The sequence below is a fragment of the Paralichthys olivaceus genome, chromosome 18 (assembly GCF_024713975.1).
Source record: "Paralichthys olivaceus isolate ysfri-2021 chromosome 18, ASM2471397v2, whole genome shotgun sequence".
Taxonomy (NCBI): Eukaryota; Metazoa; Chordata; class Actinopteri; order Pleuronectiformes; family Paralichthyidae; genus Paralichthys; species Paralichthys olivaceus.
Genome location: NC_091110.1, coordinates 11194613 through 11210892, shown reverse-complemented (window position 1 = coordinate 11210892; position 16280 = coordinate 11194613). Strand labels below are relative to the sequence as shown.

The 16280-nt window shown below is 43.0% G+C and overlaps 2 protein-coding genes across 4 annotated transcripts; both read right to left on the bottom strand.

The window, feature by feature from the left end:
• Positions 1–22: 22 nt before the first annotated feature.
• hcar2 (hydroxycarboxylic acid receptor 2-) lies at positions 23–3941 on the bottom strand. Of its 2 annotated transcripts, none has more exons than XM_069513525.1 (2): positions 3512–3941; positions 23–1805 (listed from the first exon to the last, which is right to left on the bottom strand). In XM_069513525.1, the coding sequence occupies exon 2, from the start codon at positions 1749–1751 to the stop codon at positions 819–821; it is 933 nt and encodes a 310-aa protein (XP_069369626.1). In that variant the 5' UTR covers positions 1752–1805; positions 3512–3941; the 3' UTR covers positions 23–818. The 2 variants fall into 2 exon arrangements, with proteins under 2 accessions (XP_069369626.1, XP_019962804.1); XM_020107245.2 differs by lacking the exon at positions 3512–3941 and adding an exon at positions 3100–3236.
• A 1187-nt stretch (positions 3942–5128) lies between these two features.
• Positions 5129–15962, bottom strand: sapcd2 (suppressor APC domain containing 2). 2 transcript variants are annotated; one of them, XM_020107253.2, is made up of 6 exons: positions 15047–15962; positions 11908–12041; positions 7873–8019; positions 7589–7690; positions 6770–6886; positions 5129–6680 (listed from the first exon to the last, which is right to left on the bottom strand). In XM_020107253.2, exons 1-6 carry the CDS (start codon positions 15822–15824, stop codon positions 6552–6554), a joined length of 1407 nt encoding a protein of 468 aa, XP_019962812.1. In that variant the 5' UTR covers positions 15825–15962; the 3' UTR covers positions 5129–6551. The 2 variants fall into 2 exon arrangements, with proteins under 2 accessions (XP_019962812.1, XP_019962811.1); XM_020107252.2 differs by having other exon boundaries at positions 6770–6889; positions 15047–15961.
• Positions 15963–16280: the final 318 nt, after the last annotated feature.

Below are 16280 nucleotides of genomic sequence, written 5' to 3'. Positions count from 1 at the left end.
TAATAGTTTTTGACTCATTTACTCCATACAGATGTGGTTTTATTGTACAATCAAAGGTAAAGTGCAGAAAATATAAGTGTACAAAACTTTCTTTACACATTTGGGTCAAAAACATTGGATAAGATGGAGAAGTTGATCGCTCCACTTGTTGCTTAAGCCCTGAACATTGAAAACCAGCAAGTGCTTGAATTTTCAGTGTGAAACAGCTCAGATTGTCCTAAAATGTAATGTTTAAAATGTGTAATTTAAAAAAACTCAGGTCACAGGTTACCATAATCAATCAATTTAAAACAAATAAAAACAAATTGTATTTGTATAGCCCATATTCACAAATCACAATTTGTCTCATATGGCTTAACGAGGTGCAACATCCAGGGAACAGAAATGTAGAAACCTCAGAGGGAGCAACATCTGAAGGATCCCTCTCCCAGGACAGACAGAAGCGTGATAGATGCAGCGAGTAACTGAACACATCTCATCACAATTCAAATATTTACAACACTGATTAGAAGAAACCATTTTTAACATAATGGACAGGTGCAATTTATTGCCAGTGATGGTAGAATATGTGAGAAGGCATATTGTATATTATAAACTCAGTCCGAAGGAAAGCCTAAAATACAAACAGCAATAATTAAAAAAGTTTACAAGCCATCAAAAAGCTGAATACAACTTTAATATCTGTCTTGTGACCAGTTTGAAGTGGAAATGACGTCTCTAGCTGATGAAAGTTTTAGAAAGTACAAAATATATCAGAAAACCGATCTGAAGAAATCAAAACCTATTATCTTGCATTTCACTATATCAGTGCATTCACATTACGACAATTGGGCGACAGAAATAGAAACCCTGCTTTTGCCCTCATTGGTCGTGAGTCGTGCTGGTGGACAACAGTTGAGGCTCCTTGGCATTTTTACCTTGGAGAGGTAGAGCACGGGCTGAATGGTGCTGCTGAAGTCCATCAGGCCGAAGGCGATGTAGTGAATGTAGCAGCGGAACACGTCGGGAGAGAAGTAGTCCTGGAAGGGAAACAGCGCCACAGGTGGGAAGTAGTTGAACACAATGATGGCCAGGACGATGAGGACCATTTTGAAGGCTCTCTTCTTCACTGGGTGCATCTCGTCTCTGCCGGGCCCAGACTGCCGCAGCACCCAGAGAATGGCGATGTTGCAGAAGACCATGAAGGCGAACGAGGCGAGGATCATTGCCGTGAAGACCTTCTCAAAGTTTTTGATGTCGCCCACGCACTTGGTGGCAGCGTAGGCCAGGGTGAACAGCCAGGCCAGCATGGCCAGGACCGTTCTGTGTTGGCGGTCTTTGAGCTCGGTGAAGGTGATGGGGTGGATCACAGCCATGTAGCGGTCCAGGCAAATGCAGGAGAGGAAGAGCGGCGAGGAGTCTTTGATGCCGTAGAAGAACCGCAGGACGTACCAGGCGCTGCTGGAGTTGAGGAAGACTATGTTGGCCAGCTCCAATGGAGGGATGAGGCAGAAAAGCACATCTAGAATCGCCAGGTGAAGGATGAAGATGTCCGAGGTGGAGGAGTCGCCCTTGTTCTTGTGGATGAGCCACAGCACCGTGAGGTTGGCTGGGATGCCCAGGAACATGTTGATAAACTGCATGACCAGGTACCAAATGAGGACGGCGGGCATGTCTTTGCATTGCTCGTACACCGTCTTCTCCCCATCGCTGTAGTTTGAGGGTCTGAGAGAGACCAAGAGCAAAGAGGAGTTGATGTATAAAACCTCCATGACGGCCTGATCCCAGTGAAGTCGTCAGAGGAGACCAGCAGGAGGAACAGAGATCTGCCAGAGAAGCATGTGTCAAAAGAAAAACTTTACTGAATTGTAAAGGTCCAGTGTCAGTGTCAGTTTTTCTGGGATAGAGAGAATTCACATGATTCAATATCGATGATCACAACCTTTAATTATTCACAGCAGTCACTGGTCAAACCTCCTTTGGCAGCAAAGCCCCCACATCAATTAAGATTGAATGACCATAATTAACTGTAAACTGACATATAGGTTTTGGTCTTTGGTTTATACATAAAAAGACATCCAGCATTGTTCCCTTCAAACAATCCACAATCAGTTTAATGGAAAAACAATCCGAATTGGAAATAACAAGTTAGTTGACAGAGGAGGAGAGTGTCAATAACCAAGAGATAGCAGGAAATGAAGGGAGAGAGAATGAAGGCACATGATGATTAACACAGTTATGTGTCTGTTCTTCTGTCACTTCAATAACCCATGAAAGCCGATAAGTGTAACCTGGATTTTTCTACTTTTTTGTTGTAGCGGTTGACTCCAGAGATTATCTTTTTTCAACACTTTTTTCCCTCCTGTCTATAAGTAAAAGATACTGCAATTCTATGACAAGAGACAAAACTGCCAAAAGGTTAGAGAGCCACAGTTGTATGTTTGGAGTTATGTTTCATTTAGTACAACAGTGTTGCTTTTCTACAATCAAATGTTTATCATATTCTTCTTTTAGGAATCTTAAGCTTTATTTTTCTAATTGGTCCATGTGACATGTATCTACCAATATGCTACACTACTAAAATCCTAGTATTATCTTATTTGACTAGGTATAATTTATGACTACAGATTTTATAATGCCACGATTTAAATCATACAGAACAAATTTTTTTCACATTATAATCTACTCTCGATTGCTGGTTATTCTAATGTCAGTGTGTTTCAGCCGTCTCAGATTAAATACTGCATAAAGGCACCAGTCATTGTCATATACATGATTTATATGGAGCCACCAAGTCACAAACAAAAAAAAACTCTTATCAGACATCAAACCTTTATCAAGTAAATTACACTTTCCTGTTGTACGCTTCACTCATTGTGCAGAGTATTAATGATAATGGACTACAGTAACAAGAAAAACATGCTGTCTATGAAATAGTAATGAACAAAAACATAGGATCAAAAATAGAAAAGTGTGATGCTACTTTTTTTATCAGAGGATTTCTTGAATTTCCTTCAGGATCAATAAAGTATCTCTCTATCTATCTATCTCTCTATCTATCTCTTTAAGACTTAGGCTTTACAACATGCATTTCCCTAAATTTGAATTTCTGTTTCTTACCTTGTTATAGAATATTTATCTTTCACTGAATTGAACTCCTTCACCCTCAGCTGTGAAAGATTCACTGTTGCCTCACTCTTCAGCTCATTTCCTCTTCACTCTGTGACATCCACAAGAGACTTGTCTTTGTGTTGAATGTGATCACAGAATTGTTTCTGTGTTACCATCAGGTCAACACAAGGAATATACTGTATCCCATTATCTCTATATAAGGCTGACATGTAAATGTGCACCATGGCCATAAACAGCACCTCATCTCCTGCAGAACAGGTAAACTAATTAAGTCTGTGGAGCCACTGCAAAAATATCTGAGCGTGCATCCATACAACCACAGGAGGAGGGTTATGTAAAACTAGTTTGCATTCAGGTGGCGAGGTCAGAGAGTTTCCTTTTAATGCAAAATGACACTCACCTGTTCTGTGGGAGACTGCAGCACTTTCCTGATGTGGCCGGCGTCTCTACTCTCCGGCTAATTCCAGTGTAAGCAAACGCTGAGCCCTCACCTTAAAATGAATAGAAAGAAAAAACACGTATTTGGAAAATGACCCAACACTTCAGGGATCCTGCTCCATCTGATCGTCCAATCACAGCTTCGACACAAGTGTCTGGAAGCTGGAGGTCTTGTGTGGCCCCTGGTGCATCCATCACTTTTTTGAGCTATACAAATTAAATAATTATAAAACAATAAGCAGGAATGGTGCTGAAGTGTAAAAGATTATTTGGGAGTAAAGTAAAAAAGAATAACATTAAAAAGTAAATATAAGTAATAGGGTTTGTGTGCCGTCATCCATTTACACCGATTGGCAATGATGCAACAAACCATTGGTGCCTGACGGAAAATCGTCAGTAAACAACTGATGCAACCGTCCAGAAAATGACTTCTGATTCAATTCAGTGTAACACTGAGTAACATGTTACACAAGGCCCGTCTCTGGGTTTGTTGGGCGAACTGGGAACTGTGCATAGCTCTTTCGGTGTACTTTTCCGTTTGTGTCACACATCATCTGCTGCTGTGTGACGGGATGTGATCAGACTCATCGACAGTGAACAGAAACTAATTGAAACCACGTTGACACAGTACATGTATGGCCCTTTATGAATATACTCCAGTATTTTGTGGCACCGCACTGAGTTGTGTGTTTGAACAGCTGTCTGTAATTTGACCCAGGTTTGTGTGCATGTGTCTGTTTGTCTTGGTGTCAGGTTTACAGGTTGTGTTTCGTTCACACACACACACACACACACGCACGCACACACGCATAAAACACAAGTCTGTTGTACAAAGATCCACATGAGAAGTGGACAAAAACATTTTTGTAGCTATTTTGTGAGATTTTGATCAAACTAATCCTGTCGTAATATTAACCCCTCCTGCCGAGGAGGTTGGTTTCCTCTGTGTTTGTCTGTTAATTAGCAAGATTACACAAAAACTACAGAACAGAATACCAAGAAATTAGGTGGAAGGATGTTGCATGGGTCAGGAAAGAACCCATTTCATTTTGGTGTGAATCTGGATCAGGAGGCAGATAAGGATACACTTCTTTCACATCTCGAGATACATTTTCATCGATTTCTAAGATAATATTTTGTGGATTGTGATGAAAATAAAATCAGGCACATTTAGGGGACTGATATCTATGAGTCTGGAATTCAATGAAAAAACATATCAAAATCTGCATCTGTAGAATTTAAATTTGCTTTCACATCACAGTATCAAAAAAAATAAAAATAAAAAATCAGATCTGTGCCAGAATTGAATGGGTTCTTTCTTGGCCCATGATCTACTCAGTAGTCTTTGCATAATCCTGCTGAGTAACAAAACAAAACTGAGGGCAACAATATAAAACAAAACATATTTTGGCAGAGATGTACAAATACATACAGTCTCATATTTATAATTTTCTAAGAGAACAAGCCTGGGGCAGGAAATAACTCATCACTTGTTGCTATGGACAGATTTGGTTTGTCTCAGTGCAGTGTTGTAATAAATTAGAAAAAGACTCTAACAAAGAACCATAGAACCAGTTAGCATCTTTCATCTTATTTATTTTTTACATTTCATCAGAGAACTCTAGGGAGAGTTTCACTCACACATAATGAAGTTTGAGCAGCAAGAAACATACAATCAAACAAGTGGAAAACAAACACCAACAGCATATAACTATGTTATGTGCAGACGTCCCATCAGAACCGTACATACCCAGTAAAAAACTACAAGATTTCTTTTTCTACCACCACCCACAAACTAAATATTTCTCTTGTAAACTTGTGGATGTCTAAATGTTTTTTTTTCAGTTTAGTCTAAAGTCAACTGTTTCCAGGCTGAACCTAGTAAAAGGGGACACTTACAAAGACAACATGGGTTTGTCCACGTACACTAATTTTTAATCTCCAGGTTTCAAACAGAAATCTCTTCAGAAGATAAATATGTCATGATCCATGCAAAGAATCCACTGTAAAGACAATGGCTGCAGCATTAACAGCCAAAGTGATTTTTTTTTTGTTCAATTTGTTTCTGACATGACATCAGATCTACGCCTCGCACATCTCTGTCACATTCTCCGTCTACCGCGTTCATCCTCCTCGGCTCTTTTCTACGTGCAAACGTCTCTCATCTGTTTCCGCCCCAACGTCTTGTTGGTTTTGTAAACTGTCCTCCCATCTCTTGCTTCAAGCTAAAAAACGTCTCAAAAGGTCTGAACATTTGACATGCTATTATAAAACACAGTAAAAACCTGTTCTTTAGCCATTGCTTTTAGTTCGAGATTAAAGAAATCAAAAACTAGAAAGCAAACGTCACGTAAACATTACATTAAAAGGAAGGGAATACTGAACGACAAGCATAAAGTAAAGTGTACCTCATGATGACCGTGATTTAAGTACCAAACTTAAAAGATTTAAAATAAAAAAGTAAGTGATAGGTCACAGCAAACAGATGCAGCTGATAAGTTTTCATATTAAACTGTAAGAATATGGCATTTTATTCCAACGAAAACCATTTCCCCCTAATGTCCAATTCCTTTATGGACCTCTACGTTTTTAATGCTGCCTGTGGAGTGAAGCAGTAGGAGAAAAACAACAATCCTTTAGGATAAGTAAGGAGATCTTGCAGATGATGTAAAAAAAATTTTTTTTAAAAAATGGAGTGATGGGAGCTCATAAGCCCTATTTTTTTTTTATTGCATCCTTACTGGGTGCAGGAAGAGGGAAGGCAGCAAGTAAAAGAGCCTTTAGACTCTTGGGTCAAGTCATTCGGGAGTGTTCATGTCTAGGTAGTGCATGGTTTAGTTTGGGGTGTAGTGGTGACATGTTGCAGTCGAGGGTTTTGGCGTGTCATGGCTAAAAGGTGCGTCACTGCCACAAGTGGTCAGCTGGGTAAACAAAGAGTCAGCTTCAGTCTCAGAAAAAGTTTGCTCCTGACCAGAACAGATATGTCGAGGGCTGGAGTGTTTTCAGATGAAGGTGGAGTCCATGGTGCTGGTGTCCTGAGCGCTGCGGGCTCGAGCCTCAAAAAGCTGCTTTATCAAAGCCGACTTCTCCTGTTCCAGCTGGGCGATGCGCTCGCTCTTCTCTGTCACCTCCTTGATGGACAAAATTGGAAATTAAGTGAGTGTCACACATTCTCCTAAAGGCTACTGAGATTTTTACTATTTTGTGGACGGTGTTAAACCTTTGTGAGGAGCCGGTTCTGGTCCTTCAGCCTCTGGATGGCTTGTGGAGGAGCTGGAGGTGGAGGCTGTGAGTTTGCAGACAACGCTGCAGTCTGACTGCCGCTGGCAGGAAATGACTGCTGGGTTAACAAAGAGGAACAGGTTATAAATGAAAAAGCAGCTCTACATGTAGGTGTCATGTCATCTGTCCAAGGAAATGGTTTGTTTGACTTTCTCAAAAGAGTTTTGAATTACAGATGAGAGAGATGTCCAGGAACAAAGAAGTCATGTTTTGTGTAGAACTGCTTACTGTTAATTACTCAAACTATTATATAATCCTCCCCAAGTAACAAGCACATATTTAAAATATTAATTGGACGTATGATAAAATAGAATATACATGAAATGTCACTTTTGTTTATTGTGGTTTTTTTAATATAATTGTACATTTTTAGATTTGCAGTTAAACTCGTTGCTAGAACACCAGGTTTAATCATGAAGAAAGTATCAAAAGTAAAATAAACTTCTCAGATCACTGCAGAATAATGTCCTTCACCAACGAGAAGGTCCATCTAGATTCTAAATGTCCCAAACACTCAAAAGTTTGCTAAAGTGAGTCTAAAACACTGTTGCACAAGCCAATTAGTAGACTGGGATAGAGGATGTGTGAAAAGTCAGGTGACATTTATTCTGACCAATACAAACTACCTACTCCATTGTGGGTTTTACTTATAATGGTAATGGATCAATAACTGTATATGCACAATCTCTGTTTACAGATTGTGTCTACACTTCCTGAACCTTAAACCACAGCTAGAGCAGGAGCAGTTAACACTCACCATCCCAGTGCAGGAAATAAGGTCACTAAGGCAGTGGTTGACTTCTTGTAGTTTGGGGATGAGAACATTCATGCGACTCTGATTGGCTTCTGTGAAGAAATCCTAAGAGGAAAGAAGACACACAGAGTAAATGTGAGAAAAGGGACACACTAAAATAAAGTGAGATACGTTTGAAATTGATATTAAGGTAATAATATGATGTGTAATATAATGTTATAGTATAGAATTACAAAACAGGTTGAATCTCTGCTCGTCTATTAGTTGTAACAGTTTGGTGAACTGACCGTGCAGTGCGAGCTCTGGCCGACCTGCCGCTGTCTCTCTGTGACATTGTGGATTTGGCCCTGGTACCAGTCTCTGGCCCGCTCCACCACCTCCAGGCCCGCCAGCAGGGAGTCCTTCTCCTGCTCGAGCTCTTTCATTTGCTTCAACTGTGTGAGTGGAAAGTTGAAAAGGGGATGGCATGTTGAAAAGAGGGGGCAGGACGGGGGCAAAATGGTCGAAGAGGGAGGGAAAGTTTCTATTAATAACAGACGAACACAAACCAGGTTTCACGGAGACGCGACACAAACAAAACATTTCCCATGCCGTCAGTAAGACAGCTTTCAGATTTCTGCCAAGATTAAATCTAATCATTGACACCGGGCTGCCAGCAGACTGCCTGGCAGACTGACTCCCGTGTTTTCACAAGGGCATCTGCTGCAAACTCTTTTGTGCCGGTGGAGACAATGGCGCCATACCAATTGTGCCGCACTCACTCCCATCCTGAACAATGTTCAGAGGAGCAATCAGTCCAGTGTCATGGCAACTGCGCAGCAACGCAAGAATGGGGTAAACAGCAGACCCACTTCAGCTATGGCCACCCCAGTGTGTGTGTGTGTGTGTGTGTGTGTGTGTGTGTGTGTTGCATTGAGTTGTGCTGACCAGGCTGTCCATGTGACACACTGCCACAGCGCAGGCCTCATTGCTGGCATTCAGCCACCTGGTGTGTCATCTTTCTATCCACCTATCGCTCCATCCCTCCGTCCGCTAATGGCTCAGTACATTCCACTGACCATCGCTCATACCCCCAGATACATGTCGCAAACGAACACAGGAGGACACCGACATCAAAATCTGTTTAACACACACTGGTGCTCTTTCCCAATAAAGCGTGACAAGAGAGAGAGAAAACAGAGGGAAGAGGAGGGGGTCTGGGCTCCGTGTTTAGAATGAAGCATGACCCAGTGTCAGGCTGTGTGAATGTGTGAGGGCCACAGGCAGGAAAACCCACCATAAAAAAAAAGAAATAATACAGAGAGGGGGGAGCAGGGAAGAGAAAATAAAGAGAGAGGGAGCAGAGCAGCAAGTGGCTAAACAATTGTGGAAAAAGTCTGTGCATGTATGTTTGTCTGCTCTGTGAGTGCTGAATGAGCAGACGTGAATACACACAGCAACACACACAATAACATGACACTCACTGCACAAGCTGTGTGGCCAAAACACAAAGAAGAACATAACAGCCTTTCATATTCATACACAAGGCTGCACAATACAACAGCAGGTCAGAGAAAACAAATGCCAACATGCATAAGAAAAAGGAGAGTTTAAATAACAGTTCAGACAACCAATGTTTACATTTAGTAAGAAATGTCCGAAAATAGTAAAAATACAACGGTAATTTCTTAAAATTGCTTGTTTGGTCCAAACTACAGTTAAAAAAAAAATCTGTTTTAGAATAAAGAGAGAAATGTAGCAACGCCAAACATTTTCAAAAGCTGGGAGTGTTTGGTATTTTTGCTTAATGTGAATTATTCAGCTAATTGAAGACTCAGCACTATTCACGCCCAAAATTCGTTAGTACTCCATTAGGGTTTGGCTTGGGAAAAGTCCCTAAAAGAAAAGAGATTTATTTTCATTTTTGATCGGTCGAGTTTATGAAATGTCAAAACACGATGATATGAAAGTGTAGCAAATTTGAGAAACTGCAAAATAACTGTCATCTTGTTTGATAAATGAGTTGAAACACTGTTGTTGATTAAAATTTGTCTATCACATCTCATTACAACACAAGTCTACACCCTGAGGCTCCAAAATAAATCAGCATATATGTGGCACAGTCCAGAAAACTAGAAAGAAAGACAGATAGTGTTTAGTACCCTGATCGTCACACATACTGAATTACTGAGCCTGATCACAACTTATCTCCTATACTTTCCTGAACACACACAAACATTTTTGAATCCTGAAATAGACTCATTACAGATCCATTCTCTCTATCCTCGACAACAACTCTCACCTCCCTGTCCAACTCTCCCTCTTGTCAAACTCACCCAGAGGAAAAAGTGCAGGGCCTTGCTGCTGTAGAGGCTACTGCTGAGTGGGATGAAGACGGTGGTGTAGGCAGCCCACACAGCCGTCCAGGCCGTCCCGGGTCGGCCGAGAGAGTCCTCTACTTCTACTAGGCCCCTGGGCCCGACCCGGCTCACTACCATCAGGGCAGCAGCGGGCCAAGTCGGCCTGGGTGGTGTTGGTGTCGGTGTTGGTGGGAGGGACAGAGAGGGAGGGGGAGGAGGAGAGGGGCAGGGAGAGAGGGAGGGAGAAGGAAGGGGGGAGTCGGTCAGTCAGCCTCTTCAGATGCAGAGGCCGAGGTGGGGGGAGAGAAAAGAGACGGAGATGGCGACACGGACGGGGAGAGAAGGAGGGAGAGGAGGCGAGCTGGAGAGAAAGAAAAACGGTGAGGCAGGGGGAAGAGACGGAGAGTGAGAGGAGGCATGAGCTCTGGGATGGGAGGTGGGAGGGGCAGGGGGAGGGGGGAGGCCAGGGGCAAAGGGATGGGAGGGGCATGTGGGGGGCCGATCGAAAGTGAAATGGAGAATAGCCTCAGCTGAAAACTTTTTTACACTTTCCCAGGACTTTCATGGTATTTATCAACTAAATACTTTCCTACAGACCTAAACTATTCTTTGTCTATAACTTATATTGTGATACTTAACATCCATACATAAGATCTCTGTCTTTGCCAAGGATCTAGAAAAGCTGCTTGTTTATCTAATGTTACATTTTAGTGAGCAAGACTATTAAGTCGCTTTTAGACTTGAAAATGCCCAGAAATGTGGGCCTGGACACTTTTCAGGGTTTGCCTTGAAACTATGAAGAACGCAGCAGGAGATTGTTCCAGGTCAGATGCATTCACAACAGCAGGAAAACACCTGGAACCTTCAGGAAATCTTTTGTTCATAGCGCATTGACACTCAATCACCAAAAGCTCTCAAATCACTTCTTTGACATCTTTGTCTGTGTGAGGCTCCACCTATTTATCCTGAAATATTTGTAAGTCACATATCAATGGGCCCACTCACTCACTTAATGTTTTCCTGCTGATTACTCACATGGGCTCACTCTGGACCTTCCTCCTTAGGGGGTTGGCAGGAAAATCCAGAAAATGTCCCCAACAACCGACTCGGACATTTACGTTCTTACATACAGTAAATCCCCTTCAGAATATTTCAGGAAAATGTCTGAACTTCAGTGCATAGCTGAAAGAGCTTTAATGATAAACCTGTCAGTGTATGAAATGTCAGAAATTGCTAAAGAAAAATGTCCATCACAACATCTTGGAGTGACAATTTGTCAACCCAAAGTGTACAACAAGGTCATTTCAGGTTTTTTTTATTTATTTGAAAACTATTATTGTGCAGTAAAGAGAAAAGATGACTCAGTAGTTACGGTAACAGCTCCAACCTGATTTCTACGATATTACATCACACTGCCATATTTGAATTTGTGCAAATGTCGACCAAAAGTGAAAAGACAATGTCTCAAATATTAAAGCCACCAACAAGTCTGAGGTAGAGTTTCGGTATCAATTCATCTGTTTTGTCTATATGTCTGAACGTAGTTTAAAATGTTTTTAAAAAGTTTCTAACAGTGAAAGGTGACATGTACTGAATGGAATAAACTATATGTGATTCATTTTTGTCTAATAAACCTCAAGGCCTCAAATCTTCACATCTGAGAAAGGATGGTTGACATTTTCAGTTACCGATCAGATCAACCGAGTGATAGTTTCAGCTCTGATTAGATTTGCATGGTCTGTCGTTTTACCTGTGAACACGAATGATTTTCAAAAGAGGTGACACAAAAAGGGAGTGGGTTTGTGAAGATGGGTGCAGCTGTCTCCCAGGGTGTAGAGCAGGTGGATTATAAGAATCCACAACAAACCCACTCATTGCTTATGTCAACACAGAACCCGGATTGTTGAGCAACCAGGTAAATAATGGAACACATCACTCATATACAGACAGTGTGTTTGCGTGTGAGTGCGCAGGTATGCCTACCATTCCATAATCCACCCCATTGGATATGGTATGCCGTCTCTGCTCGTCCCGACTCCGCCCGTGCCGCCTGGAGCCGCCAGTAAATCCTGTTGCAGATTCACTCTGAGATCTTGGTAAACCTGATTTCACAACACCTACACAGAGAAATGAGAAACAGACACTTTTAACCTATTTAAACACAACACTGTAGCCTGGAAACGTGCTCTGTAATCACTGGAGTCTGTTCTGTCTCCTGCTGAATGTGGTAACAGTGCAGGGAAAGAAAACTGTGAAAATATGACTCACTCTAATCATTTAGGCAGATTAATCTCAAACAAAATAAATACACACTATATACAAATGTAATAGCCAAAGTAACTCTGCTAAAGGAGGTTTTAAACACTTACAGAGATAATGATACATGTTACACGCCATAATTAGAACAACCACATTTGTCATTCATGTAAAATACATAATCCACGTGTCTAAAACTTCTGACACAGTTATGTTTTTTGTTTTTTTAATTAAGTGAGAACAAACACAGTGGACATAACAAGTGGAACATGGTAAAAAAAAAGACTGTTGAGGATGATATGATAGGGTTAATATTAAGCATTATGCAACAACTAATTCATAAACACACAAAGCACTACATGATTATTTACACACACAAACATATGCATACGAGATAATCTGCATGAGTAATGTGCAGCTCAGAAAACATACACATTTCATGTGTTTCTAAATGAGTCCCTGATCTGAAAACAACTCCACATCTATAGATGGAAAATGAGGAGGAAGACTAAGAAAACTACAGGATCAAAAATATATATACATCAAATTGGCTTGATAATGCATCTGGGTTGCCAGTGTGAGCCACAGGAGGGAGCTCTACTCTGCCAGTGTTTCAGCTAAACAAGGTAGGATGAATTGTATTATGTGGCACTGAATGAATTCAGTAGAGAGGGATGATGATTGCAGTAAAAAAGAGATACTGAAAATGCTCCTTATAAATAATAGGAAAAAATAAATAAAATCATTTTTTTGTTGATTTAAAAATGTCCATCATCATCATCAAGTTGCTTCTGTGAATTCTGCACCTTCACTGGGTTAACTTAATCTGATTATGCTCTGGAATGATAACTAGACTGAGTGAGCAGGAGGAAGTATGTGAAGTATCTGAGCTCGAGGCTGTAAAACACCATGAGGAGATGACAGGAAGCAAACTAATTGTGAAACCCAAAATTAACTAATTAATTTCTGTTATGGAACAAGGTCTCTCTGTTTGCTTCCCTTCTTCAACTCTCCTTAAACCTCCGCTCTGTTCCTGTGTGTGGAGTTTGTATTTGAATGTGTTAAAACATGCAGGTCTGATGGAGCAGAGGCTTTTTCCAAGCGTTTTGATTTGAGAGTGAAAATTTGGCGTAGCATCTCTGTGGCAGTTCCTCTGTGGTATTTTATTATCATCATATTTTTTAAATGTAAGTGCACACCATCCCTGCTGACCTCTCTAAAAAAAACTGAGAGCAGTCGGAGAGGGAGTGATGAATTTGTGCTGATGTCCAGGGTGTTGGAGGTTTTTCACTGCTGCAGTGATTTGGTGTGCCCAGTGGCCTTTCTGGTGTAATCTGGCCTAATCCAGGTTTGGCTGCATGTGAGAGATTAGAACATGAATACTGCTGGTCTGCTGGTCTCTTAGCACTATATGGACAAAAGTGTGTGGACACGCAAACATTACATCCATGTGTGTCAACTGAGAATTTTATTACAACACTGTGGGCACGAATACACATCTACTAATCTTTGTTTAAGGGTCACACAAGAATTTGGAAACTAGCTGCAGTGTTTCACTTCTATTAAGCTTCTTGAGCGATGAGATCTGACTCAGAATCAGTGCAATTCATCCCTAAAGGTGTAGGATGGAGATCAGAGCTGTGTGGTTGAGATCAGAGCTGTGTAGCCACTGAAATTCATCAAACTCAGATAATCACATATAGAGCTTGAAGACACATAGTCTTCAAGCTATGCACAAAGGGAACTATCATGGGACTTCAAAGGGGGCCTTCCACATGTTGGTGCAACAAGGTTAGAAGTACACCACCCCTAAGAAGCTGAGACCAAAGGCACACACAAGTATGCAAACTTGTTCTTTTTGTCCAGTTACTGTATCTGTTTATCCATCTATTCATCTATCTGAAAACACAACACTGTCCCTATATAGGGAGTGAGAGGACTCCTGTATGATTGAAAGAGAGAGATGAACAACAGTAAGAGATATGATGAGCAAACTGGACACTTCTTTCTGCAGCGACTCCTTCAACCTACATCCGATACCCCGGCGGAAATACCGAACACACGAGCATGCATGCAACCGACCGATGCCTGCTCCCAATCAGTGTGCCACAGTGGGGATAACTCCGTCCTCGCTGGGTGGATAAATCTCCGCAGGAATTTATGACGTGATCTCTGACCTGACCTCGGGTTAACAATGGCAACTATTCAACTGGGCGCCCATGTTGGGAGCACAGACCAGAGACCAACGGGCCGTGGAGGGTCTCAGCTATGACGTAATAGTGATACCTGAGATGTTGCTGTCAAAACCAAAAACAATGACAGTCGTCAACTCCTGTGAGACCCCTGCTGAACGAAATACAAAAACACAAGCACCATGGATGCATACACTGTGCACTTGTGTGTCTGTGTGTGACTGTGCAACTCATGGATCACTGCATCAAATCAAATCATAATACAAGAGCAAAGCTGGCAAGGCTGCAGTGGACACATCAGCTCAGTTATGCATGCAGTCAAATGGCCGGCTCATGGGAGTTTAGTCTCAAGTGGTGCTCTGGTATTCTGAATCCCACCCTCCAGCACTTCTGTGTTCAGATAACGTTTAGATTTAGTTTCTGGAGCAACAGCAACAGATTTGCAAACCCAGAGAAAGCAAGAGGAGATGCAGAAGTGACAGAAGCACCTGGCAGATACCTTGATGGTGGAGGTTTTAAATCAACAAAACATGATTTAACAACTCATATTATTTGCATGTCAAATGTCAAAACAGCATAAACTACTGGAATACAACATCTTGTGCTTTGGGGAACTGATGAAATGTCTCCACTAGTCTTTTACATGAACAGGCTCATCACATGGTGCCACTTACTTGGTCCTTGGAGCTGCGGTGACTCCAGAGCGAGTGACTCGATGGCTCTGACCCGGCTCTGCTGAGGCTGTGTCGGTTTGGCGGCATGGCTCTGCTCGGTCCGGTAGCACCCTCCCTCCGGAGCGCCGGGAATCCGCTCCAAACTCCGCCCGGACCTCTCGAAGCCCGCGCCGTACCTCCCCGGACCACACACGGGGTACCCGGCCCCCTCCTCAGGCCTGGCCCGGCTCTGGAGCGAGGACGCCCGGTGCTGGGTGTTGGACGCGTTGCTCGGGCCCAGCGGTCGTACCTTGTTCTCCGCCCGGGTCCCCACACCACATGCGGACAGCGGCGCGGGTTTCTGCGGTTGCTTTTGCGGGTGCACGGCAGCCTGGGCCTTGAAGTGGGAGCTGTTCTCCGGGTTGAGCATGGAGTACCGCAGCCCCGCGACGAACCGCTCGAAGGTGAGGCACCCATGCGGTGGGGTGACCCTCCTCAGGCAGCCCAGCACCCCGCCGGGCAGCGCCCGGGTGTCTGCGCCCTGCCAGCGGCTCTCAATCTCCGAGATGTGGACGTAGCCTCGTCCCCCGTCATCCAAGATGTCAAAGAGGGTCCTCAGGCTGTGGAGGAAGGCTTTGGGGAGACCATCTGTTGAATACTCCGTCTCCTTCGGCTGCATTTTGCCACTTTTAAAGCTCTCACTTTTCCCCTGGAACACTTCTTTTCTCGGCCCAACTCTGCCGTAGATCACCGACGTCCCGTTGAGTTTGCAGCCGCGGTCAGTCGCTATCAGAGCCATGGAGGTAGATACTGATGATCCAATCAGTCAGAAACACGCGAGCACGAGTCCGCTGAGTGTACACACAACCCTGATAACACACACACACACGATAACACACAGGTCTGCCGCTCACTGAGAAGCAGGGTTCATGTCTCTACGAGGGGGTTTCTTCAGCCTGGGTTCGGGCTATGATTCCCGGGTCTTGTGGGTCCAGCCTCCGCCGCCGCTGCTCTGATCCATACTTTCCTTTTTCTGCCGAGGACCGCCCTTCAAACGGCCGTGCGCGAGCGTCCCGAGGCCTGCCATTGGTCGCGGCGCGCACGAGCTGGTCGCTGATTGGCGCAGCGCTGAGGTGGGCTTCAGTTTGAGTTGTGCTTTTGTTATTACTGAAGCTGCCGAGACGTTATTCATAAAGATCTGGATCATATTATGCACACACACACACACACACACACACACACACACACACACACA

Bases quoted from the DNA above. Each gene is read 5' to 3' on its own strand.
- sapcd2 (XM_020107252.2), bottom strand. From the start codon at position 15,824: ATGGCTCTGATAGCGACTGACCGCGGCTGCAAACTCAACGGGACGTCG. The intron at 8,020-11,907 runs GTAGGCATACCT...CCACTCACACAG, and splicing joins ATGGGGTGGATTATGGAATG to TTGAAGCAAATGAAAGAGCT. The intron at 6,890-7,588 runs GTGAGTGTTAAC...TTGTTAACCCAG, and splicing joins TTATTTCCTGCACTGGGATG to CAGTCATTTCCTGCCAGCGG.
- hcar2 (XM_069513525.1), bottom strand. From the start codon at position 1,751: ATGGAGGTTTTATACATCAACTCCTCTTTGCTCTTGGTCTCTCTCAGA.